The 27201-nt window shown below is 46.4% G+C and overlaps 1 protein-coding gene across 1 annotated transcript in view; it reads left to right on the top strand.

Moving 5' to 3' along the window:
- Positions 1-27201, top strand: part of utrn (utrophin) — a 382291-nt gene that overhangs the window by 35603 nt on the left and 319487 nt on the right. The window contains 2 exon segments of the mRNA XM_055639965.1: positions 13094-13155; positions 24050-24142. Of these exon segments, the coding sequence (XP_055495940.1) occupies positions 13094-13155; positions 24050-24142 (155 nt within the window).

The following is a 27201-nucleotide window of genomic DNA, read 5'->3' as shown; positions in this document are numbered from 1 at the left end:
AACTGAGGACCGAATTGCTGATCAGTACTCGTATCCATCAGTGCCCGTATCCATCAGTACTCGTGTACAAAATGTTCAAGTATTTTCTGAAATTAAAGCATAATCTATTTTTGTTTGGATGCATGTGAGCTTTGTAGAGGTCAGGGAGATTTGGGAGGATATGTGCACTCTTGATTTCCCTGAGGTCTCGTTTTCATTGGGACAGTTAGTAAGTGCATTGTGGAGAGCTCAGTAGCTTTGTTGTAAAAATTCTTGGCCTGTTTTACAGTGGTGGGTACATGCTGTCTTCAAAGCAAACTCTGCTTTCATGATATGACATTGGAGGAATGTGAGTGAGCTGTCAGTAACATGCAGCGTGTGCAGGCAGGTTTGCTTTGTAGTGAGCTATCAACTTCTTGCTGCTTTTGATAATGAATGGAATTCGTTATATTATCTCAGTGCTATCGTTCCTGTGGAATGTGCAAATCTTGCATATGAAACCATTTTAATCTCCTCGGGCATCTTTTGTGGAATTTAGTTTGTCTGTGGGGAGGAGAATGTCATTGCTTGGATATATTCATGAACTGCCTTATGTATGCTGAGTGAGCTGTTGATTTTATGCAAAGAATTTTAATAGGGAAAATTTTATGGAGAATCTTAAAACATCGAAAAGCTGGAAATAGGTCGTACATAGGTTATTGGAATAGAAGTTAGGCCATTCAGCCCATCAAGTCTACTCCACTATTCAATCATGGCTGATCTATCTTTCCTTCCCAACCCCATTCTCCTTTCTCCCCATAACCTCTGACACCCATACTAATCAAGATGCTGTCAATCTCTGCCTTAAAATAATATCCATTTATTTGGCCTCCACAGCTGCCTGTGGGGATGAATTCCACAGATTCATCGCCCTCTAAAGAAATTCCTCCTCGTCTTCTTGCTAAAGGCATGTCCTTTTATTCTTATGGCCCTGTCCCACGGTACGAGTTCATTCCAAGAGCTCTCCCGAGTTTAAAAAAAAAAAAAATCAAACTTGTGGTAAGCACGGAGAATGAACATAGCGGGTACGTCAGAGCTCGGGGACGTCTCTTAGCGGCTCGTAACGCTGAGGGCAGGTACTCGGGAAGACTCGCTAATGGCAGTTAAGCTCGGGAAGATTTTTCAACATGTTGAAAAATGTCCACGAGAGCCCCGAGTACCGACGAGTGGCCATTACCGTAAATCTCCGAGTTCGAATCAGGGCAAACTTGGGAGAGCTCTTAGAATGAACTCGTACAGTGGGACAGGGCCATAACGCTATGACCTCTGGTCCTAGACTCTCCTACGAGTGGGAAAAATCCTCTCCACATCCACTATCTAGGCCTTTCACTATTCAGTAAGTTTCAGTGAGGTTCCCCCTCATCCTTTTTAACTCCAGTGAGTGCAGGCCCAGTGCCATCAAACACTTGTCATATGTTAACCCTATCATTCCTGGGATCATTCTTGTGAACCACCTCTGGACCCTCTCCAATGCCAGCACATCCTTCCTCAGATATGGATCTTCTGGAGAATATTAAAATGCCCAATCCGATTAGATTGTGGTCACACCTCTGCAGATGTTGATAGGTCCCATCCCGAGTCTGCTCCGACCACTGATCCCTGCACACTAACATTATCCTGCACACTAGGGACAATTTACAATTTTACCAAAGCCAATTAACCTACAAAACATGTACGTCTTTGGAGTGTGGGAGGAAACCGGAGATCCCGTGGAAAACCCACGCAGGTCACGGGGAGAATGTACAAACTCTGTACAGACAGCACCCGTAGTCAGGATCGACCCTGGGTCTGTGGTGCTGTAAGGCAGCAACTCCACCGTGCCGCCCATTCTGCTTGGGTAGGTTACAACCTAATGGCGTGAACATTGAATTCTCCAATTTTAGGTCAATAGCCTCCAAACAACCCCGTCTCACCCTCACATCCCTCTTTTCCCTGCACCCCAACTGAATTTGCATCCACTTATACCTTTTTCCCATTATATTCCTCAATCTGGCTGCATAATTCAACCCCATATCTCATATTTGTGTTTTTTCATATCTGACCTTTGTCCAACCATCTGGCATTCAACCCCAACCCCCCCCCCCCCCCCCCCCGCACCCCTTCCACCCCTTCCCCTATCCTATCACTTGCCAGGCTTTGTCCTGTTCGTACATCGCTTCCAACTTACTGTTTCTCCCCCCCACCCCCACCACAATCAGTCTGAAGAAGTCTACCAAGCCAAAACATTACCTAATCATGTTCTCTGAAGGTGCTGTCTGACTTGTTGTATTACTCTAGTCGTCTTTTGTAGATGAACTCACTTGTTCAAAATGCTTACAAATGATGGCCTATTCAACCACCTTCTAATATTTCGATACAATTGTTCACACTTGGAATCTAAAGTAAGAGCTCCATGCTGTTACATGGCCATAACTAACTTGAATGTTCCTGAATTTGTGGTCAAAATGTGGCAAGCACAATTGGTGGAATATCATCAGTTTGGTGAACTAGAAGGGAAGAAGGCAATTCTGGATTTAGTGTTATGTAATGAACCGGATTTGATAAAGGACCTCGAGGTTAATGAGCCATTAGGAGGCAGTGACCATAACATGGTCAGGTTTAATTTACAATTGGAGAGGGAGAAGAGTAGATCGGAGGTGTCAGTGTTGCAGTTGAATAAAGGTGACTATGGGGCCATGGGGGAGGAGCTGGCCAAAGTTGACTGGAAAGATACACTAGCAGGGATGACAGTGGAACAAAAATGGCAGGTGTTTCTAGGAATGATACAGAAGGTGCAGGATCAGTTAATTCCTAGGAGGAAGAAAGATTCCAAGGGGAGAAAGGGGCGACTATGGCTGACAAGGGACTTCAGGGACAGTATAAAAATTAAAGTGAAGAAGTACAACGTAGCAAAGATGAGCGGGAAGCAAGAGGATTGGGTAATGTTTAAAGAACAACAGAAGATAACCAAAAAGACAATGCGGTGAGAACAGATGAGGTATGAAGGTAAGATAGCCAAGGATATAAAGCAGGGTAGTAAAAGCTTCTTTAAGTATGTGAAGAGGAAAACATTAGTTAAGACCAAATTTGGACCCTTGAAGACTGAAAAAGGTGAATTTATTATGGGGATCAAGGAAATGGCAGATGAGTTGAACAAGTACTTTGGTTCTGTCTTCACTAAGGAGGACACAAACAATCTTCCTGATATAGTAGTGGCCAGAGGATCTGGGGTGACAGAGGAACTGAAGGAAATCCACTTTAGGCAGGAAATGATGTTGGATAGACTGATGGGACTGAAGGCTGATAAATCCCCAGGGCCTGATGGTCTGCATCCCAGGGTACTTAAGGAAGTGGCTATAGAAATCGTGGATGCATTGGTGATAATTTTCCAATGTTCTATAGGCTCGGGATCAGTTCCTGTGCATTGGAGGGTAGCTAATGTTATCCCACTTTTTAAGAAAGGCGGGAGAGAGAAAACAGAGAATTATAGCCCAATTAGCCTGACATCGGTGGTGGGGAAGATGCTGGAGTCAATTATAAAAGATGAGATAAGCGCACATTTGGATAGCAGTAACAGGATCGATCTGAGTCAGCATGGATTTACGAAGGGGAAATCATGCTTGATTAATCATCTGGAATTTTTTGAAGATGTAACTAGGAAAATGGAAAAGGGAGAGCCAGTGGATGTAGTGTACCTGGACTTTCAGAAAGCATTTGATAAGGTCCCGCATAGGAGATTAGTGGGCAAAATTAGGGCACATGGTATTTGGGGAAGAGTGCTGACAGGGATAGAGAAGTGGTTGGCAGTCAGGAAACAAAGAGTAGGGATTAACGGGTCCCTTTCAGAATGGCAGGCAGTGACTAGGGTACCGCAAGGCTCGGTGCTGGGACCGCAGCTATTTACAATATACATCAATGATTTGGATGAAGGGATTCAAAGTAACATTAGCAAATTTGCCGATGACACAAAGCTGGGTAGCAGTGTGAACTGTGATGAGGATGCTATGAGAATGCAGGGTGACTTGGACAGGTTGGGGGAGTGGGCAGATGCATGGCAGATGAAGTTTAATGCGGATAAATGTGAGGTTATTCACTTTGGTAGCAAAAACAGGAAGGCAGATTACTATCTAAATGGCGTCAAGTTGGGAAAAGGGGAAACAACAGGATCTAGCGGCCCTTGTTCATCAGTCTATGAAAGTAAGCATGCAGGTACAGCAGGCAGTGAAGAAAGCGAATGGCATGTTGGCCTTTATAACGGGAGGAATCAAATATAGGAGCAAATAGGTCATTCTGCAGTTGTACAGAGCCCTAGTGAGACCATACCTGGAGTATTGTGTGCAGTTTCAGTCCCCTAATTAGAGGAAGGACATTCTTGCTATTGAGTGCAGCGTAGGTTTACAAGGTTAATTCCCGGGATGGTGGGACTGTCACATGCTGAGAGAATGGAGCAGCTGGGCTTATACACTCTGAAGTTTAGAAGGATGAGAGGGTATCTCATTGAAACATATAAGATTGTTAAGAGATTGGACACACTAGAGGCAGGAAACACGTTCCTGATGTTGGGGGAGTCCAGAACCAGGAGCCACAGTTTAAGAATAAGGAGTAAGCCATTTAGAACGGAGACGAGGAAACACTTTTTCTCACAGAGAGTGGTGAGTCTGTGGAATTCTCTGCCTCAGAGGGTGGTGGAGGCAGGTTCTCTGGATGCTTTCAAGAGAGAGCTAGATAGGGCTCTTAAAAATAGCGGAGTCGGGGGATATGGGGAGAAGGCAGGAACAGGGTACTGATTTGGGATGATCAGCCATGATCACATTGAATGGCATGTTGACTCAAAGGGTCGAATGGCCTACTCCTGCACCTATTGTCTATTGTCTATTTAATGCAATAAAAAGTATCAATTTACAATTAAACAAAAATATTTGTGGATATGAAAGCAGAAAATAGCATGGGACAGCCTGTGGCTTGCTTGAAGTAGAATGTTTAAACAGCACACACATTGTCACTAACCAGTTCCTTCCTACACATTGTCATTGACGCAGATTCTCCAGATTCTCATTCACTAACACAGTGCTGTTGAAAGCTCTTGCTGAACAAGCTGCTCATTATGGTTGAGACTGTGGTTGTATAGGGCTCTCCTCGGAAGGTTGTGAATTTTACACCTCCCTGCTTGCATTCAGCGATGTTCTATTTCCGTTTCCTAGCCTCGTTTCACAGTGAGCAGAGGTGTGGAGCTGAAATGAATGCACAAAGTGTGAAGTTGTTCCCGTCGAAGACTTGCTGTACTTTTTATGCTGGCAGCCAAAATGTAAATGTAACAAATGAATTTGGTGAGTTGCAAATGGAAGGGAAGCCGACCTACTGTGTATGTTGTGTTAAATGTCTCAGGCTTACTTCCTAGTCGTAAATGCATCTCAATGACTAGTTATTGAAACAGGAAATGCTGAAAACGTTCAATGGAAAGGGAAACCGATGCAGCATTTCTCTGTTAGCCCCGTTTGTTTTTCCGTACATGCTGCTTGACCTGCTATTTACTTTATTCTTTTAATTTCCAGCATCTGCAGATCTTTGATTTTCGTCAAATAGTTATGGGTGTAATATGAGGCTGTCGGGGGGGGGGGGGGTCAAGAGAGTCGAGAGTCAAGAGAGTCAAGAGTCAATTTAATTGTCATTTGGACCCCTGGAGGTCCAAACGAAATGCCGTTTCTGCAGCCATACATTACACACAAATAGACCCCAGACACAACATAATTACATTTTACATAAACATCCATCACATAGCTGTGATGGAAGGCCAAAAAAACTTATCTCTCCACTGCACTCTCCCCCCCCCCCCCCCCCCCCCCCCCCCCCCCCCCCCCCCCCCCCCCCCCCCCCCCAAAGTCAAAGCCCCCGGCTGGCGATGGCGATTGTCCCGCGGCCATTGAAGCCACGCCGGGCAGTGGTATCAGGCCCCGCTCCAGGAGCTCTTCAACCTCGCAACACGGGCGGGAGAATTCGCCGTTGCAGGAGCCCCGAAAAGCGGTCTCCCTCCAGGGATCCGTGGGCTCCCGGTGCCGACGTCCGCAGACACGCCATAGCAGCCTCCGACTCAGCAGCAGCAGCGGCAGCAGCAGCGGCAGCAGCAGCAGCAGCAGCAGCAGCGCTCCTCCACCACTCCCGGTCTCGGCCAGCTCCGCGACGGCAACGGTGAGTCGGCACCAGAGTCCCCAGCTTCTTCCCGTTGGAGGCCGCTCCTCGTTGCGGCCTCAACGACACCTGAGACCCGACGAGGGGGGGAAAGGGTCGGGTCTCCAGTGCAGGGAGAGATTCAAAAGTTTCCCCCCCCCCCCCCCCACCCCACCCCCATCCCCCCACACACACACCCCCCAACATAAAAACAAAAAACTACATAAAAACACAGACAAAAAATAATAAAACGCGGACAGGCTGCAGAGGCCGCTGCTGGCCAGAGCCGCGCCGCCTACCGGGTTCGCAGTGGTTCGGGGTTGCCCACTCTATATCGTGTACACAGAGACTTCCAGCTGCTCTGCCTCCCTCTTCAGTATGTTCTGCAACGGCTCTGAGACATCCTGGACCCTGGCACCAGGGAGAGAACACACCATCCCTGGAGTTATGTTTGCTGTCACAGAATCCCATGCCTGCCCCCCTAACTAACGAGTCTACTAAAGGTTCGTAAGGAGCCGCAGCTGATGGCACTTGCTGCAGGCGTAGTCCTCAGTGACACTGGAAATGCTCCTGAATTCCACTTTCCCCACCTGTCATCTCCACCGCAGGGTTGGTGGCGCTGCAGTAGAGCTGCTTCCTTGCAGTGCCAGAGACCTGGCTTTGATCCCGAGTTTGTACATCTCCCTTTGACCGCGTGGGTTTTCTCCACCTGCTCTGGTTTAAGGGCCTGTCCCACTTTCCCCGAGTTATTCACGAATTCTCCTGAGGTTTTCAAACTCGCAGAATGTTTGTAACAAATCCGTAGAAGTCTGTGGATATATCGTAGCGGCTCGTTATGCCAGCCGTAGGTACTCGGGGCATCAGGTAAGTCGGGACGTTTTTGCAGCATGATGAAAAATGTCAACGAGTAAAAAGAAATAGCCCCGAATACCTAAGGTTGGCATAACGAGCCGCTACAATATATCCACGGACTCCTACGGACTCGTTACGAACATTCTGCGAGTTTAAAAACTCGTTGGAGAATTTGTGAATAACTCGGGAAAGTGGGACATGCCCTTCACTTCCACACTCCAAAGACGTGCAGGTTTGTTGGTTAATTTGGCCTCTGTAAATTGCCCTTAGAGGGTAGGATAGAACTAGTGTAAGGGTGATCGTTAGTGTGCTAAATCCTGTTTCCACACTTTATCTTTAAACTCTTGACTCCAAAACCGAGGAAGAATTACACAGGAAAAAAACAGACTGTACATTAATTAACCTGCTGTCAGCCTCTGCTCACCCCTCTTGCCAAAGCCTCTGTACTGTGCTGGACCTCAAACACAGCACTTCACCTCAACACGACTGCTCCAAAAGGCAGCACTGCTGGACTTACTTTCATTTTTAATGGTGCTGCTGTGCCTCTCCCTGAAACAATCAAACATCTGCGTGATAAATGTCCCTCCATCACTTGATAAAAGCCTCGTTCCCATCGCGTACCGCTCTTTCAAAAATGCTTTCTCTCCTCTCAAAATGGCTGCTTGCCACCTCTCTTCGCAACAATAACAACATTTCAAAGCAGCTTGGACAGGTATGTGGAAAGGAAAGATTGAGAGGAATATAGAGCAAATGGGACTATCTTTGATGGCCCATCTTGGTTGGCATGGATGGGTTGGGTCAAAGGGCTGTGCCCGCGCTTTGAGTGGTGCACCAGTTTCATGAATCTAATGTCAGTCGGGTACCGCAGTCTTGATCCTGGAGATGATGGTAACATGGACACCAGAGGATTTGTTGAGTCCGTGCCGATGGTGCCTGCTTTGATAGTCAATTTCTCAGAAGCATGATCTGAACACCATGTTATAGGAAATATGTTGTCAAGCTGGATAAGGTATAGAAAAGATTTACAAGGATACTGCCAGGACTATAGGGTTTGAGCTATAGGGAGAGGTTGGGTCTCTATTCCTTGGAGTGCAGGAGGATATGGGGTGATCTTCTTGAGGTGTATAAAATCATGAGAGGAATAGATCGGGTAGATGCACAGAGTCTCTTGCCCAGAGTAGGTGAATCGAGGACAAGAGGACATGGGTTTATGGTGAAGGGGAAAATATGTTATAGGAATCTGTGGAGTAGCTTTTTCACACAAAGGGTGGTGGGGGTATGGAACAAGCTGCTAGAAGAGGAAGTTGAGGCAGGGACTATCCCAATGTTTAAGAAACAGTTAGACAGGTACATGGATAGGTCAGGTTTGGAGGGATATGGGCCAAACGCAGGCAGGTGGGACTAGTGTAGCTGGGACATGTTGGCTGGTGTGGGCAAGTTGGGCCAAAGGGCTCGTTTCCACAATGTATCACTATGACTCTGTGACACTCCATGACATATAGGAAGATGGGGGACAATCAGCAAAGTGTTATGTTTGATGTTTTGGTCTTCAACTATTCGTTCTTTTGATGACATAAAGCCCGAGCTGGCAATCCAAAGCCTCAGCACTGTAATTTTATCATCCATAATAACCAGTGGTTTCTAAGCTACGGGAAGTGGTATAGTTTCCAAGGCTATGTCTTTTATTAACGGGATTCTGTATAGCATGGGGGACCTGGGAGAGAGCCTTTGTTTTGCAAGTGTTAGGTGTAAGAGTGTTAAGGGCCTGTCCCACTTACGTGTCCTTGGCACGCAAAATACGCAACCTCGTGGTCGCATTGAGGCGCACGGGCACCGTATGGCCGCGCGGGGCCGGTCCCACTTAGAAGCACGGAAGGGTATGTAGTTGTGCGTGACATCGAGTGGGGCTCCGAAATTTTTGACGGCCAAAGTGGGACAGGCCCAAGACCCTGGCGCGACGCAACGTCTTACCTTCAACAGCAGCAGAAGCAGGCAAACGATCGCCGAACTCGGCCTGGGGTTCACGGCCGTTGCGGTCCGGATCCGCCCCCACTTCTACTCCCAGAGCGGGGCGAGAAAATTGAAGATAGACACAAAATGCAGGAGTAACTCAGCGGGTCTGGCAGCATCTCTGGAGAGAAGCAATGGGTGACGCTTTGGGTCAAGACCCTTCTTTCAAACTGAAGAAGCGTCTCGACATGAAATGTCACCCATTGCTTCTCTCTAGAGATGCTGCCGGTCCTGCTGAGTTACTCCAGCATGTTGTGTCTATCTTCAAATGACTTCACTCGCTCCAGACGGCTGTGTGGTCACATGTAATCTCGCCCGACCTTCACAGGAGCATCGCGGCTCAACGCCACCACGAGGTCGCGTAATTTGTGTGCCAAGGACACGCAAGTGGGACAGGCCCTTTAGGCCTCTTTTTTGCCTTATTTGAGTGTTTGATTCGATGACAGAGTTTGGCATATAAAAGTGCACAAATGCAAGCATTGTTTGAATTCTGCAGCTCAGTAACTGAGGTTGATATGACATTGGTTCTGCCATGGGGATGATATCAAATGAACCATTTGGTTGGTACTTGTCCTGTAGATTAGCTTTACTCCAGCAGGGTGCTTGTAGGTAGTGTGGTGCAATGATATGGTGAGAAATGTTGAGAAAAGTAATGGGGTGATATTGCAGCTCTGCCCTGTGACTGACAATGTTGTGGGTTCTTTGATTGAGATCATGACATTTCTTTAGTTTAGAGATACAGTGCAGAAACATGCTCTTCGGCACACCGAGTCCGCACCGACTAGCGATCCCCGCACGCTAACACTAGCCTACACACACGAGTGACAATCTACAATTGTACCACGCCAATTAATCTACATACCTGATTATGCTTGTAACTTTGCTGAGGCAGCGTGAGGTGTCAATGAAAGGGAGGTTGGTTTGTGTAGGAAGGAACTGCAGATGCTGGTTTACATTGAAGGTAGACATCGCTGGAGTAACTTGGCGATAGGCAGCATATCTGGAGAGAAGGAATGGGTGACGTTTCATATTGTTCAGAATTTGGATTATACAATTTCTTGTGGTCTTGGATGGAGCTGTGCTGTGATGCATCCTGATATAATGTTTTCAATGGCGCATCTGTAGAAGTTGGTGAGAGTAGTTGGGGACATGCTGAACTTTCTAAGGAAGAAGAGGCGTTGGTGTGCTTTCTTGGCCATTGCTTCAGTATGGGTGGTCCAGGAGAAGTAGTTGGTGATATTTACCCTAGGGATTGGAAGCTTTCAACCATTTCTACACATGCGCCGCCAATGCAAACTGCGTTCGTACCTCTTCGCTTCTTGAAGTCGATCACTATCTCCTTTGTCTTGCTGTCATTGAGAGAAAGGTTGTTGTCTCAATGCCAGTTCATGAGGTTATCAATCTCCTTCTTATACTCCGTCTCACCATTATTTGATATCCGGCTCACAATGGTGGCGTCTTCTGCGAATTTGTAAAATTAATTAGAATTGTCCATGTGTGTGTGTAGGTGTACAAGGAGTGAAGAAGGGGGCTGAGAACACAATGCTAACTCTCATGCTAACTTCTTAATGTGGGATGGCATGAACAATATGTTTCCAGTTCAATGTCACATACTGAACATAGGTCATAGTTCATGTGTCACTTCATGGGGCAACTTCCAACAGTCAGAATTTGCACTCCTACAACCAAAAGAATGTTATCAAATAAGCATGCAGTCATTTGTTGGGACAGTATGATAATATTGAGCATTTGCTTAATTTCTTGTCCTTTGAAAATCATATTTGTATGTGTGAGCCTTTGTCTCTTTTATACATATCTCAAAAGCAAAATTTTGCAGATCCTGGAAATGTGAAGTTTAAAAAACAAAATACAGGAATAGTCGGGTAATGTCAGTAGAAACCTTTTATCATATTTGATCATTGGCCTGAAATGTATTGTAATATTTAATGATGGGTACATTTTCCTAGATACTGTTTTGCATTTTCATGTGGCATTTGATGCGTCTAATAGTTTAATTGCTCGTAAACATTTTGGGTGATCCTATTTGTTGTGGATGTGAGGTGATATGAGAAAAAAAATAATTTGTGCTTTTCCACCAAAACCAGGAAGAGATTTGTTCTCCGTTTTAATATTCGATACAGTGGGAGGAAGAAGGAGTGGGGGTAGAGAGCAAGGGGGCATCTCCCTCTTCCACCCCACTCCCCACCCCAACTCCCTCCTCATCATTTCCCTCATCCTTCTCCCTTCACTCCCATTCCCTGTCCCAGGACCTACCCAGGTCGTGGAGTAGCGCCAGGGCCTTGAACTCGGCCTGGTTCTCGTACTCGACCCGGCCCCAACTTGGTTCCAGCGGCGGCTTTTGTTTCGGCCTCGTGTTCGGCTCTCTCTCCAGCTCGAGCACCAGGCTTGGCTCCAGCCAGGGGTCGTGGCTCCACTGTCGCCATTTGGTGTCGGTGGTCACGGCCTCATCCCAAACCCCGGGCTCAGCTCTCACTCCAGCTGGAGCACCAGGCTCGGATGCAGCCAGGGCCCGCGCCTCCACCCTCGCCACTAGGTGTTGGCCGCCAGCAGTGGCCGCCACGCGAGTGCGCTGGAGTGCCCATCCCTCCCTCCCTCCCTCCCTCCCGGAGTGTCCCGTCCTGCCTTGCGAGTCGATTTGTGACATCACTCGGGTTTTTTATTTTGAAATGGGTGAGTTTTCGGGCATTTTTTTAAAAACTTTAAACAATTAAAATGTGAGGAAATATAGGTGGGAATGCGATGGGAAGATGTTTATCGCCTTGACGGGAACAAATGCGAGTAGAATGTGTGAAAATGGGAAGGCTGTAGCTTTTTTGGAAGAAAATAATAGGAAAATAGAAATTGGCACACACACACACACACAAACACACAGACTGCCACAAATAAGATGAAGTTTTCTTCCCCCCTCCCCCCCCCACCCCCCACATCAGTCTGAAGAAGGGTCTCGACCCGAAACATCATCTATTCCTTCGCTCCATAGATGCTGCCTCATCCGCTGAGTTCCTCCAGCATTTTTGTCTACTGAAGAGTTTTAGTAATACAGGTGCACAACCTTTTATCCGAAAGCCTTGGGACCAGACACTTGTCGGATGTCGGACATTTTCGGATTTCCGAATGGAAGATTTTTAGCGTAGATTAGGTAGGTAGCGCGGGCAGCTTGAAAAGTCTGGAGCAGCTGCCTCCTCCCCGGAGACCGGGAGAATCATTGCATAAATGTTAGTCAGTTAGTTTGGAGGGATTTTATGTGGTGGAGTAGGGGTGAAGGGGGAAACTTTAATTCTTAGTCCCCTACCTGGTCGGCGACTCCCAACCTCGCGGAGCTGGGGGCTCCGTCTGGCCGCGGGCGGCGCCGGTTGGAGCTCCGACCCCGGCAACTCTACCCCTGGCTGCGCGGCTCCAAATCCAGCGACGCTCCGCGAACGTTGGGTCGGCGGCCACAGCGCTCCGGAGCTTGCCGCACGGCGACCCGGTAAGGCATTGCCCGCTCCCCGCTGGTATCCCAGCGCTGCGACGTCGCCGACTCCCGACATTCGCGGAGCTGGGGCGTCCGGCCGCGGGCCGCGCTAGATTTGGAGCGCCTCGCAGCCAGGGGTAGAGTTGCCGGGGTCGGAGCTACAACCGGCGCCGCCCGCTGCCCCACCGGCCACAGCGCTGCGGAGCTTACTGCACGGCGACCCGGTAAGGCATTGACCGCTCCCCGCCTCTCCGACCAGGTAGGGGACTAAGAATTAAAGTTTACCCCTTCACCCCCCCCTTCACATAAAAGCCCTCCAAACTAACTGACTAACATTTAAGCAATGATTTACAGATGTTTAAGCGTCTCCCGGTCTTCGGGGAGGAGTAGCACAGACCTGGGTTGACTGTGGGTCGTTTCGGGTCAAGTTTGGCGCCAAACGCCAGCTTTGGTGCGCAGACGACATCTGGAAAAATGGCCGGTTTTCGGAGTTTTTCGGTTTCCGGAACACCGGATAAAAGGTTGTGCACCTGTAGTATAGATGGAAATACACGAGATTTGATATCTGTTAACCTGTTGTAATTTTTTTTTCAGATGAGCATGACGCTGTACAGAAGAAAACGTTCACAAAATGGATTAATATGCGCTTTGTAAAGGTAAGGTTGGCATGAGTCTTTGAGGACTGAACATTGCTATCTGGAACATCTCCAGCTGCTATTAAGGCAAACGTGAAGCTTCAGAAGTATTTTGTGATGTGCAAAGAGATTTGAGTGAGTAAAATATCAGCATCCGTTTTCTAGCCGTGTGCAGCTGGTTGTGTGAGGGCACAGATCGCCACAACAATGTTGTCTGAATTTAGACAAGTTGGTTGGTTGGAGTATACTGTGATCTGTTTTCTGTTTTTGGAAATGGAATTCCACATTTGTTTACACGGATGCATTTTTAATGCAGTTGTTACTGAGAGGCATCGAGTGCTGGGAATTGGCACATGCTATTCCCTCTTGTATAAGTCTTTCCATGAAAGAGCTCCTTCCTGCCCTATTCTTCTGAAGGCATTTGGCAAGCTACCTGTTTGGTGTCTTTGTGTGTGCTGTTATTGTAGAGCAGTGTGGTATAAAGAGCCATTGCCTCCATTTCCTTGGCAGCTTTCAGGTTTCTTGCACTTTGCGAACTCGTAAAATTTGATGTAAAAGTTCCAACAGAATGTGCAGTTGCTTAGAAAAGTGCATTGTAGTGTACATAATAGTGTTTATAATGGTCGTTGTAACTTTGAGAACTGAGCGCTAGAATGGTGTGATTTGTGTCATGTGATATATTCATTACCTTGCTCGTAAATATGTGCGAGTATGCGCAGTGTACTTTAGTAAAATAAAGAAACCTCACTGGCAACAGTGTGTACTGAAAACCTGTGCTTGTTTTCTATCTACATGCTACTGCCGTAATATCTTCCATGCATCACAGGAAGAGGCCCCTTGACCAACTCTTATCTGCCTGCATATAGCCCACATCCCCTCATTCCCCATATATCTAAAAGTCTCTTAAACTCCATGAACACGTCTGCCTCCACCACCAAAGATCCTATAGCGAGCAAGATAGTCCACTCGACGAAATAGACGTAGTACGGTCATGGGCAGATTCATGGGTAATTATAGGCCCCATTTCCGTAATCGGCTTCCGTCTCCGCACCGAAGATCCCATAGGATAATAGTGCGGAGACGGAAGCCGGTTATGGAAACATCCTCGTAAAAATAGAAGTTATTTGGTAAAAATCTTCTCATTTTCAGAATTATAATTTATTAACACAAACTGTTCCCCCGCAACGTTGATTACACTGCGAGTCGGGTCGGGTCCGGTTACGGAAATGGATGGAAAAAAAGGCCCATGTTCCGTTCCATTGCGTACTACACGTCAGCCCATTGCATTTAGCAGGAATGGTCCAGCAGGGTAGGGCCAAGATCATGATGGGGACTCAATAATTAGGGGGAACAGACAGGAGATTCTGAGGCAGCAAATGGGACTTCAGGATGCTGTGTCTCGGGGATGGTGGTCACAGTATTAACTTTAGGATTGGTTTGAATAGGGACACATCTGAATGTTGTGGGAAGGCACTTAATTGGGGCATTGTCCTTCGGCAGGTGCTAAGGAAGGTAGATTGGGAGCAGTTGTTATTGTGTAAGTCCACGGATGACGTGGGAGTCGTTTAAAGGCCAGTTGATCAAAGTGCTGGAATATTCCAGTGAGGAGGAGGGATAAGGACGGCAAGGTAAGGGAACAATGGATAACCAAGGAGGTTGTAAATTTGGTCAGTGAGAAAAAGGAAGCATATATCAAGTTTAACAAGATAGACACAAAGCTGGAGTAACTCAGCAGGACAGGCAGCATCTCTGAAGAGAAGGAATGGGTGACATTTCGGATCGAGACCCTTCTTCAGACTGGATTAGATTTGAGTCTAAAGAAGGGTCTTGACCCGAAACGTCACCCATTCCTTCTCTCCAGAGATGCTGCCTGTCCCACTGAGTTACTCCAGATCTTCGGTTTAAACCAGCATCTGCAGTTCCTTCCTGCATATCAGGGGACTTTAGACAGGGCTTATGAAGACTATAAAATGAATAAGAAAAATACTCGTGTGGCAATTTGAAGGGGTCATGAAATGTCGTTGGCAAATCGGATTAAGGAAAATCCCAAGACTTTTTAGATGTACATGTGTGCTTTGTGTACTAAATGGGTACTTTGTATCAGTTTTCACCGAGGAGAAGGACTTGGAGCAGGGGTCAGCAACCTTGTTCTGCATAGGGGCCAGGACACATGTCTGTGAGCGGATGGCGGGCCACATCTATCATGTGTACACATGGATCCTGCCCCGGACGGCAGGCATTAAATTCAGTGTTCACATAGATCCCGGCCCTTCAAGGAAGCCACCTGGAGCACTGGTCCCTAGTTACTCACTCGGCCCCGGCCTGTTGATAAACCCGATCCCGACAGTGAAGCCCAGATACAGAAGGTGCCCAGCCGTGCCGGCGGCTTTGCGCAGGATGCGGTACGGCCAGAGCTCGGCGCTCGGCCGCGCTTGGCGCTCGCTGCTGCACACCGGCTCCGCCTTGGGCCCGGGAGGCACCGGAGATGATGGAAGTCTGCGGGCTAGATGATCACGGGGAAAAAAAATACGCCTGTGGGCCAAATGATTTTGGGTTACGGGCCACATTCGGCCCGGGGGCCATAGGTTACCGACCCCTGACCTGGAGGGAAACGAGATCAGTGTGCAGAATACAAATAAGTGTAGGCAATTTGAGATGGAGAAAGTGATGGTGCTGAGGCTCTTGGAGAAGTTTAAGCCAAATAAGCCCCCAAAGCCTGATGGGGGTCTCTCCCAGGTTATTGAGTGAGGAAAGGGAGGAGATTGTTAGGGGGCATGACGAGGATCTTTGTTTCTTCTCTAACCACAGGCAAGGTCCCAGAGGACTGGAGGGTGACCAATGTTATTCCTTTGTTTAAGAAAGGAAGTAGAGAGAATCCAGGGAACTACAAGTCGGTGAACCTCACGTTAATGCATTTGCAGTGCAGCGTAGATTCACGAGATTGATCCCTGGGATGGCAGGACTGTCATACGAGGAAAGATTGAAAAGACTAGGCTTGTATTCATTGGAGTTTAGCAGGATGAGGGGTGGGATCTTGTAGAAACTTATAAAAGGACTGGACAAGCTAGATGCAGGAAATTGTTCCCAATGTTGGGTGAGTCCAGAACCAATAGAGAATAGGTGCAGGAGTAGGCCATTTGGCCCTTCGAGCCAGCACCGCCATTCAATGTGATCATGGCTGATCATCCCCAATCAGTACCCCGTTCCTGCCATCTCCCCATATTTTGAAGAGCCCTATCTAGCTCTCTCTTGAAAGCATCCAGAGAACCTGCCTCCACCTGAGGCAGGGAATTTCACACTCACCACTCTCTGTGAGAAAATGTGTTTCCTCATCTCCGTTCTAAATGGCCAGGGGCCACAGTCTTAGAATAAAGGGGAGGCCATTTAAGAGTGAGGTGAGAAAAAACTTTTTCACCCAGAGAGTTGTGAATTTGTGGAATTCCCTGCCACAGAGGGCAGTGGAGGCCAAATCATTGGATGGATTTAAGAGAAAGTTAGATAGAGCTCTAGGGACTAGTGGAGTCAAGGGATATGGGGAGAAGGCAGGCACGGGTTGTTGATTGGGGAGATCTGGATTTACTCCCATTTGGAAGAGATTGAGTTAAATAAGGATAACCAGCATGACTTTGTATGTGGCCGAACGTGTCTCACTAACTGGACTGTTTTTTGAGGAGGTGACAAAGGAGATTAATGAAGATGGGGCAGTGGATGTAGTAGACATGGATTTTAGTTCGGCTTTTTCCAAGGGCCGTCATGGCAGGCTTACCCCTTTGGTTGAGATTTATGGGATTTACGATGCCTTGGTCGTATCATTTCTGAGCTGGCATATTCATAGAAGACAAGAGGGTTGTGCTGTGACCAGTGGAGTTCCGCAGGGATCTGTGCAGAGAACTTCGCTGTTTGTCAGAGGGTGAAGATGAAATCAGATGTGTCGGTGTTACAGTTGATCAAAAATGACTGCTGAGGCATGAGGAGGAACTGGCAAAATTTGATTGGTAAGGGACCCTAGCAGGAATGATGGTGGAACAGCCATGGTAGGAATTTCTAGGAATAATTTGGAAGACGCAGGATCTTTTCATTCGAAAGAGGAAGAAAGATTCTAAGTAGGCAATGAGGTGACCGTGGCTGACAAGGGAAGTCAAAGACAGCATAAAAGTAAAAGAGAAGGCTTATAACGTTGTTTTTCAAAAAACAACAGAAGGCAACTAAAAAGGCAATACGGGAAGAAAAGGTGAGATAATGATAGTATGCTGAGCCAATAATATAAAAGAGGATAGCAAAAGTTTCTTTAGATATATAAAGAGTAAGAAATACTTTGGATTGGTGGAAAATGATGCTGGAGCAGTGATCATTGGGAATAAAGAAATGACAGATGAATTAAATCAGTTTACTGCGGCAGCCTTCACAGTGAAAGACATTCGCAATGTATCTAAATGTGAAGCAAAAGAGTGTAAGCTATAGGCCAGAGTTAGCTTGACGTCAGTGGTTGGTAAGATTTTAGAGTCCATTATAAAGGATAAGGTTTCTGAGTACTTAGAAGCATACAACAAAATAGGTCGCAGTCAGCATGGTTTTGTGAATGGGAGATCTTGCCTGTTGGAATTATTTGAGGAAGTCAGTGGATGTTGTTTACCTGGTACTTTCAGAAGGCCTTTGATAAGGTGCCGCATGTGAGGCTGCTAATGTAGATGAGAGCTCATGGTATCAACGGGAAGATACCAGCATGGATAGCAGGTCGGGCGAATGGCAATAATGGTGGCTTTTTATGTTTGGCTGCCAGTGACTAGTGGCATTCTGCAGGGATCAGTGCTGGGGTTGCTACGCTTCACGATGTATATTAATGATTTAGATGAAGAAATTGAAGGCTTTATGGCCAAGTTTGCAAATAATACGAAGATGAGTGGAGGGGCAGATAGTGTAGAGAAAGCAGGGACTTTGCAGAAGGACTTGGACAGGTTGGGAGAGTGGGCAAAGAAGTGGCAGAAGGAATACAGTGTAGCAAAGTGTGGAGTCGTGCATCTTGGTGGTAGGAATAAACACGTAGACTATTTTCTAAATGGGGAGAGGTCAGAGACCGGACGGAGGTGCAAAGGAATTTGAGAATGCTGGTGCAGTTGATTTGCAAGTCAAATCAGTAGTAAGAAAGGCCACTGTAATGATATCATTTATTTTGATAGGACTAGAATATAAAAACAGGGATGTTATGCTGACACAGGTCAGACAGCATTCCGGAAATGGCGGCGTTGCCTTGCAGCTGTGGCTCGCCTGCAGTCCGTTTGTCTTTTCTTTTTTTGTTTTCTTTTTGTCCCGTTTTTACAGTTTATTTCGGTTTATTTAGTTGTGTATGTGTGGGGGGTTGGGTGTAACATGTTTTTTGACTCTTCCTTCGGGGGGGATGCGACCTTTCTTGCCGTATCCCCCGACTCCGTGTCCGCCTGCGCTGAGGCCTATCGCGGAGCTGGCGGCCTCCAACTGGGACCGACCTCGAGGCTCCAGAGGCAGAGGCAGGACTTACCAACGAGAGGCTGGCCGACTTTGGGGCTGTGGTTGCGGTGCGACCAAACTTCCAACCCGATTTTGGAGGCTCGGCCGCGGGCAAGTGGACGACATCGTCGGGAGCTCACAGGTTGGTGACCTGTTTTTCCGGAGCTCCCGCAACTACAGCTGCGTCCGCTGGACTGGAGGGCGGCAGCTTCGACCGCTCCGGGCCGCGGAGTTTGAACCAGTCCGTTTGCAGAGCACGGATTCAGCCGCGGGACTTGCAAACCATCACCCGGCGGGGTCGTAACATCGGAGGCTTGGATTGCCTAGGCGCAGAGGGAGAGCAAGGAGGGAAGAGACAATGACTTTGGGACTTTAAACTGTGTTGAGTGTTTGTTTTGTTATTATTCTATGTTATGACTGCAGGCTAAACCATTTTGTTGCACTGAAAAGTGCAATGACAATAAAATTGAATCCAATCCAATCCATTTGCAGTATTGTGAGCAATGTTGGGCCCATATCTCAGGAAGGATGTGCTGGCGTTGGAGAGGGTTCAGAGGAGATCCATGAGAGTGATCCCAGGAACGATTGGGTTGATATATGATGAGCGTTTAAGGGCCGGTACTCGCTGGAGTTTAGAAGAATGACAGGGGACCTCATTGAAAGTTACTGAATAGTTAGAAGGCCTGGATAGAGTGGATGTGGAGTAGACGTTTCCACTAGTGGGCTTTTCTCTGTCGGGTCTCCGTTGTCGTTGGGGCCGAGCACTGTGGAGCGGCCTCCAGCAGGAACGACCTGGGGCTCCAGTCGCGGAGCATGCGGGCCTACTCACCATCACGGAGCTGGCCGAGTTCGGAGCGGGAGGAGCGGTGGTGGCGCGCTGCTGCGACCCGACCCGACCCCGGGGATTCGGTGGCTTACCGCAGGTCTGGTGGACAGTGACACCGGGAGCCTGCGGGTCCCTGCTGGGAGACCGCTTTTCGGGGCTTCCGCAACGGCGACTTCACCCGTCCGAGTTGCGGGGTTGAAGAGTACCTGGAGCGGGGCCTTACATCATCGCCCGGCGCGGCTTGGAATGGCTGTGGAACTTTGCTAGCGCCCGCCGGGGGCTTCAACAACAAGACCCGGAGCGTGGCCTTGCATCACCCAGCGCGGCGTTAATGGCCGCGGGACAATTGCCATCGCCCGCCGGGGGCTTTGACTCTGACTCTGACATCGGGAGGGGAATGGGGAGTGCAGGGGAGAGATAAGTCTTTGCCTTCCATCACAGCGAGGAGGAGATGCGCTGTGATGGATGTTTGTGTAAATTGTGTTGTGTCTTGGTTCTTTCTTGTGTGTATGACTGCAGAAACAACATTTCGTTTGAACCTCAATGGGGTTCAAATGACAAATAAATTGTATTGTATTGTAGTGGGAGCAGGTCTAGGTCCAGCAGTCATAGCCTCAAAATAAAAGAGAGTACCTTTAGGAGGAGATGAGGGGTGTTTTTTTTTAGTTAGAGAGTGGTGAATCTGTGGAATTTGTTGCCACAGATGACTGTGGAGGAATGGATATTTTTGTTTTTTTTTGTATATATTTTTGTATGGCGGAGATTGACAGATTCTTTCTTTTAAAATATTTTTATTAGTTTTTTTTCAAAACAAAAACAAAACAACAACAAAAAAATATATAATAAACATAACAATGATATTGATACATAGGGATCAGGATATTAAAGTAATCCTGATCCCTATGTATCAATATGATTGTTATGTTTATTATATATTTTTTTGTTGTTTTGTTTTGTTATTAAACAGGTATAACCTAAATATGAGTCCAGTGTCAAAATACACATTGAATATAGACCTCCTGGTCTCTATGTAAATATAGTTAAGTGTTTAAAAGGGAACATATGTATAAAAACAAAAAGGTAAAAAGAGAAAAAAAGAGAAACCAAAATCCCCTAAACTAGAGAGAAAAAAAGCAAAACAGAATCTGGGCTGCAAAGAATTTCAACAATTTAAGTCCCTGTTTGTCGTCAAGTCTGTTCCACCGTATAAAGGTAAAATAATTATTATAACAGTTGGAGAGGCGACAATCTATGTAGTGGGAAAATGGTGAATACATTTTCCCCAAGTCTTACCAAGGGTTCAACAATGTCACTACTATTTTTTTCTAAATTTATACATGATATCGTTTCAGAGTACCAATGGAGTGTGGTCAGTGGGTTAGAGTCTTTCTATTTAAATAAAATAGATCTTCTGGCAATTAATGCAAAAGCAATCAGCCGATGGGCAGAACGGGACAAATGAGTAGAATCTAACATTGGGAGCCCAAAAATTGCAGTAATAGGATGAGGTTGTAAATCAATACCTAAAACTACAGAAATAGTATCAAAAATTTGTTTCGAATATTTCTCCAAAAGTGGGCAGGACAACAACATATGGGTCCGTGAGGCCACTTCAGACTTGCATCTGTCACAGGTAGGATTTATATGACCATAAAAACGAGCTAACATCTTTTGACACATGAGCTCTGTGAACCACCTTGAATTGTATCAAAGTGTGTCTTGCACACATTGAGGAAGTATTAACTAATTGAAGAATCCTCTCCCATTTCTCTATAGATAGAGACATTTGGAATTCTCTTTCCCAGTTGGTCCTAATTTTATCAAATGTATCTATTTGTAATTTCAAAATCAACTCATATATAGTCGTTATTAAGCCTTTCTGATAAGGGTTCAAATGTAAATTTTTTTCCAAGATTTCGGTTTGATGTGGTAACGGAAAAAAGGGTAAAGTAGCCTTCAAAAAATGTCTAATTTGTAAATATCTGAAGAAATGCGAGTTGGGTAGATTATATTTATTGGAGAGTTATTCAAAAGACATAAAACAACCATCCAAAACCAAATCCCTTCCTCTTCCATAACAGAAAGGCTTGATCAGTACTAGAAGGTTGGAAGAAAATATTAGATATGATAGGACTCGATAAGATAATATCATTCAATCCAAAAAATGTAGGAAATTGAAACTATATTCGGAATGCATGTCTTTTTATTGGGATAGTCGTATATTTATTCAATCTCGTCATTGTAAAAGGTAACGAGGGAATAGAAGCCAATGATATCCCTTGCATAGAATCACGTTCAAGATTTATCCATCCTGGGCATTGGGTATCTTCTAAATCTTTTGTCCAAAACGTTAAATAGCGAGCATTAACTGCCCAATATTAAATTCTAAGGTTCGGCAGTGCAAAACCACTGTCTTTTTTTGATTTCTGTAAGTATTTTTTACTTAGTCTGGGATTTTTATTGTGCCATATATATGAAGAAATTTTGGAGTATATAATTTTGTATATATTTTTGTGTAAGGCGGAGATTGACAGATTCTTAATTAGTACGGACGTCAATGGTTATGGGGAGAATGCAAGAGAATGGAGTTGAGAGAGAAAGATTGATCAGCCGTGATTAAAAGGCAGAATAGACTTGATGGGACGAATGGCATAATTCTGCTCCTTTAACGTACGAACAAACGCACATGTAAATGACCGAGACGTAATGTAGTTGGGTTGGGGAGTAAGTTTGCTGATGACACCAAAACTGGAGGAGTTGCAGACCCTGAGGAAGGCTGTCAGAAGATACAGCGGAATGTAGATCAGGTGCAGAGATGGGTGGTAGAAATGGCAGATGGAGTTTATCCCGAACAACAGTGTCGTGTTGCACTTTGGGACGTTGAGTGAATGGAGAGCGAATGCAGTTAATGGCAAAACCCTTAACAGCATTGATGTGCAGAGGGACCTTATGGGAGTTAGGCAATTTTTTACGCGACTACAGGCGACTAGGCTGGCGCTTGTATGGTCTCCTCAGTCGCCCAAAGAGTCGTACCTTTTTTCTGGTCGCTGCTGGATTTTGAAATGTTCAAAACTTTTTGATGACAGTCGGCGCCCGCGGGCTAAACGCCAACGATCGTATCCTGACGTAAGTGCTGTCGCCAGGATGACGTACGTTGTCGCCGGGCGCTGACTTTGGTGAATCCCATTGGCGACTACCTACGTCAACCGGCAACTGAATTGTCTTACCTTGTGGTAGCATGTCACAGGTGGACGTAAGTTGTCGTAGGTGGACGACCTAGCGGGTCGCCAGTTGTCAGTAGCTTGCCGTAACTTGACGTCAACTAGGAGGTAGGTTGTTGTAGACATTGGCGTAGACATTGTCGTATGGGGGTCCAGTCGCCGTTTTTTGGCGACCTGCTACGACTATGACAGTTGCCCCAAAAAATCGCCTATGTGGGACAGGCCCATTAGAGTCCAGGTTCATAGCTCACTAAAGATGGCAGCACAGGTAGATAGGGTGGTAAAGGCATGTGATATGCTTGCCTTTATTGCGAGAAGCATTGAATATAAGATTTCGGAAGTCATGGTGCAGTTCTGTAGGATTTTGGTTTTGGCTGCCTTTGCAGTGTTATATGCATTTCTGGTCGCCACATTACAGGAAAGATTTGGTCCATCGAGTATACTCCGTCATTCAATTGAGGATGTTGCCAGCAATCTAGGTCCTGAGCTACACGGAGAGGTTGAGCAGGCTGTGACTCTATTCCTAGGAGCGCAGGACGATGAGGAGTGATCTTATAGACGTGTACAAAATCATGACAGGAATTGATTGGGTAGACAGACGCACGGAGTCTCTTTCCCAGAGTAGGGGGCTCAAGAACCAGAGGACATTGGTTTAAGGTGAGAAGAGAAAGATTTAATAGGAACCTGAGGGCTAACGTTGTCACACAAATGGTGGTGGATGTGTGGAACGAGCTGCTGGAGGAGGTAGTTGAGGCAGGTACTATATATAACGTTTAAGAAACATTTAGGCAGGTACATGGATAGGACCGGTTTTGGAGGGATGTGGCCAAGCATAGACGTATAAATGGGACAATTGGGCTGAAGGGCCTGTTTCCATGCTGTATGACTTCATGACTATCACTGGAAAGATGAGCAGTGATTTGGAAACAGTGAATATCAACATGTTTGATTATGAGTTTCATTTCAAGATTCAGCGCAAATACAGGCCCTTCGACCCATCAAGTCCGCGCGGACCAGCAATCCTCGCACGCTTACACTATCCTGCACACACTAGGGACAATTCAAATGATACTAAGCCAGTTAACCTACAAACATGTTTGTCTTTGGAGTGGACTCTTGTGCTTCTAAGAAGCAGTTCCACTGCAATATTTTATAGTTATTTTATCGATGATGAAAAACAGTGTATTAGTTGTAAATTTTGAGTTAAAAGCTTAGTTAATCAGTTTTAGGCTTGTGCAGTGAATTGCTTACATCGTATATAAATGAACTTGCATTTTTTCCCAGGACTAAGCTGTGATGATCCTGACCCCAAAGGCAGAAGAGCAGTTCTGCAGAATGTTTTTTTTCAAATTTGGCCCTGTTTAATTGTATGTTTCTGCTGCAGAATGGAAAACCACCCATCAAGGATTTATTTGATGACCTCCAAGATGGCCGAAAACTCTTGGATCTTCTGGAAGGGCTCACAGGACACGTGTTTGTAAGGAATTTTTATTTTACTAACTGCACAAAATTCAACTGCACTCTACGTTTTTACCATACAAAATTTGCAATTCTGCCATATTTTCTTAGGCTGTTAAATGTGGGCACAGAGGTGCATTGCTCTTATTCTTTGATCAGGCTGCAGGGCTTTATACGCTAATACCTTCTGCTTTAGAAAGTTTTTAATAGAGACAATCTAGTTTTTCAGATTAGAATCTCCAAGGGAATTATGGAGACAGCAGCATTTTTCTCCAGCTTTGTTTGGCAGTTATTTTAACCGCTGAGATTAAAGTTGAAAGGGATGAGAATGTTTAAGCTGAAGAAGAATGTTTTTAGGTTTAAAATGTTTTTTCTGCTGAGGAGTTTAATTTTTTTCTGCATCTGTTTCAAAGTCATTTTGTGGCAGCAGTAATGATAATCTAATTCACCGGACTCACAATTCACCGGACTCACAATTCACCAAATGTGCACATCTCTCCCATCTTGTTAGAAATGAGCATGTTTGGTCCACATTGTGGGTTTTAACCATTAGGAACAGATAATAAGCTTCAAGAAATAATAAAACATTTGACAAAATTGCCTGATCAATGATCTTATAGAGATGTATAAAATCATGAGAGGAATAGATCGGGTAGATATGCACAGAATCTCTTGCCCAGAGTAGGTGAATCGAGGACCAGAGGACATGGGTTCAAAGTGAAGAGGAAAAGATTTAATAGGAATCTGAGGGATAACTTTTTCCACACAAAGGGTGGTGGGTATACGGAACAAGTTGCAAGAGGAGGTAGTTGAGGCTGGGTCTATTCCAATGTTTAAGAAACAGTTAGACAGGTTTCATGGATCGGACAAGTTTGGAGGGATATGGACCAAACACAGGCAGGTGGGACTAGTGTAGATGGGACATGTTGGCCAGTGTGGGCAAGTTGGGCCGAAGGGCCTCTTTCCACACTGTGTCACTCTAAGACTTTAAAATTGAACTCTATGTGGCAAAAACATGGTTGATTCTCATGCATGGGCCAATATAATGCAGACATTTACTGAAATGGGAATTGGTTCGATGTTTGACCAGGGAGAAGGTGGGGCCTCTCAAGAATAACGGAGAAAATCTATGCTTGAAGCATGTAGGTGAGGTACTAAACGTCTGTAGTTTAGTTTAATTTATTATTGTGAAGTGTACTGAGGTACAGTGAAAAGCTTTTTGTTGTGTGCTAACCAGTCAATGAAAGACTGTACACGGTTACAATCAAGCTGTCCACAGTGCACAGATACAGGATAAAGGGAATAGCATTTAGGGCAAGATAAAGTCTGTTAAAGATCCTTTAGACTCTGACTCCAAAGAGTGCTCAAAGGTCTCCAATGCGGTAGATTGGAGGTCAGGACTGTACTGTAGCTGGTGAGAGGACGGTTCAGTTGTCTGATAACAGCTGAGAAGAAACTGTCCCGGAATCTGGAAGTAGGCTTTTTCTAACTTCAGTACATCTTGCCTGATGGGCGATGGGAGAAGAGCGAGTGACCGGGGGTGAGACTGGTTCTTGATTATGCTGATGGCCCTGCCGTGGCAGCGTGACTTGTAGATGGAAGTGTATTCACCGAGGAGAAGGACTTGGAGGACAGTGAGATCAATGTGAAGAATTCAAATATGCTAGGACTGTTTAAAATGGAGAAAGTGGTGGTGCTTAGGCACTTGAAGAATATTAGGTCCCCAGGGCCTGATGGGATGTGTCCTAGGCTATTAAGGGAGGCAAGAGAGGAGACTGCGGGGCATGGCTATCTGGATTACATGTCTTCCCACCCTGCCCCCTGTATAGACTCCATCCCCTACTCCCAATTCCTCCGCCTACGCCGCATCTGTTCCCAGGATGAGACATTCCATACCAGGGCATCGGAAATGTCCTCGTTCTTCAGGGAACGGGGATTCCCCTCCGCCACCATAGATGAGGCTCGCACCAGGGTCTCATCCATGCTCCACAACACTGCTCTCTCTCCCCATCCCCGCACTCGCAACTAGGGAAGAGTCCCCCTGGTCCTCACCTTTCACCCCACCAGCCGGCAAATACAACACATAATCCTCCGCCATTTCCCCCACCTCCAACGTGACCCCACCACTCGCCACATCTTCCCATCTCCCCCTATGTCTGCCTTCCACAAAGACCGCTCCCTCCGCAACTCCCTTGTCAATTCTTCCCTTCCCTCCCGTACCACCCCCTCCCCGGGCACTTTCCGTTGCAACCGCAAGAAATGCAACACCTGTCCCTTCACCTCCCCCCTCGACTCCATTCAAGGTCCCAAGCAGTCGTTCCAGGTGCGACAAAGGTTCACCTGTATCTCCTCCAACCTCATCTACTGCATCCGCTGCTCTAGATGTCAGCTGATTTACATCGCGGAGACTAAGCGGAGGTTGGGCGATCGTTTCGCCGAACACCTCCGCTCAGTCCGCAATAACCTACCTGAACTCCCGGTGGCTCAGCACTTCAACTCCCCCTCCCATTCTCAATCCAACCTCTCTGTCCTGGGTCTCCTCCATTGCCAGAGTGAGCAACACCGGAAATTAGAGGAACAGCACCTCATATTCCGCCTGGGCAGTTTGCGTCCTGATGGCATGAACGTTGAATTCTCCCAATTTTGCTAGCCCTTGCTGTCTCCTCCCCTTCCTTAACCCTCGAGCTGTCTCCTCCCATCCCCCCACCCTCGGGCTCCTCCTCCTCCCTTTTTCCTTCCTTCTCCCCACCCCCCATCAGACTGAAGAAGGGTTTCGGCCCGAAACGTCACCTATTTCCTTCGCTCCATAGATGCTGCTGCACCCGCTGAGTTTCTCCAGCAATTTTGTGTACCTTCGATCTTCCAGCATCTGCAGTTCCTTCTTGAACACAACAGACTGCGGGGCTTTGTGTTTTGTTTCTTCTCCAGCCACAGGCGAGATCCTGGAGGACTGGAATGTGGCCAATGTTTCTTTGTTTAGAACTATAGGTCGGTGAACCTTGCGTCAATGATAGGGAAACTGTTGGAGAGAATTCTTCAAGATAGGATCTACTCACATTTGTAAGAGAATGGGCTAAT

This window comes from Leucoraja erinacea, chromosome 8 (assembly GCF_028641065.1).
Source record: "Leucoraja erinacea ecotype New England chromosome 8, Leri_hhj_1, whole genome shotgun sequence".
In the NCBI taxonomy this organism is placed as follows: domain Eukaryota; kingdom Metazoa; phylum Chordata; class Chondrichthyes; order Rajiformes; family Rajidae; genus Leucoraja; species Leucoraja erinaceus.
This window is presented reverse-complemented; position numbering and strand designations above follow the sequence as displayed.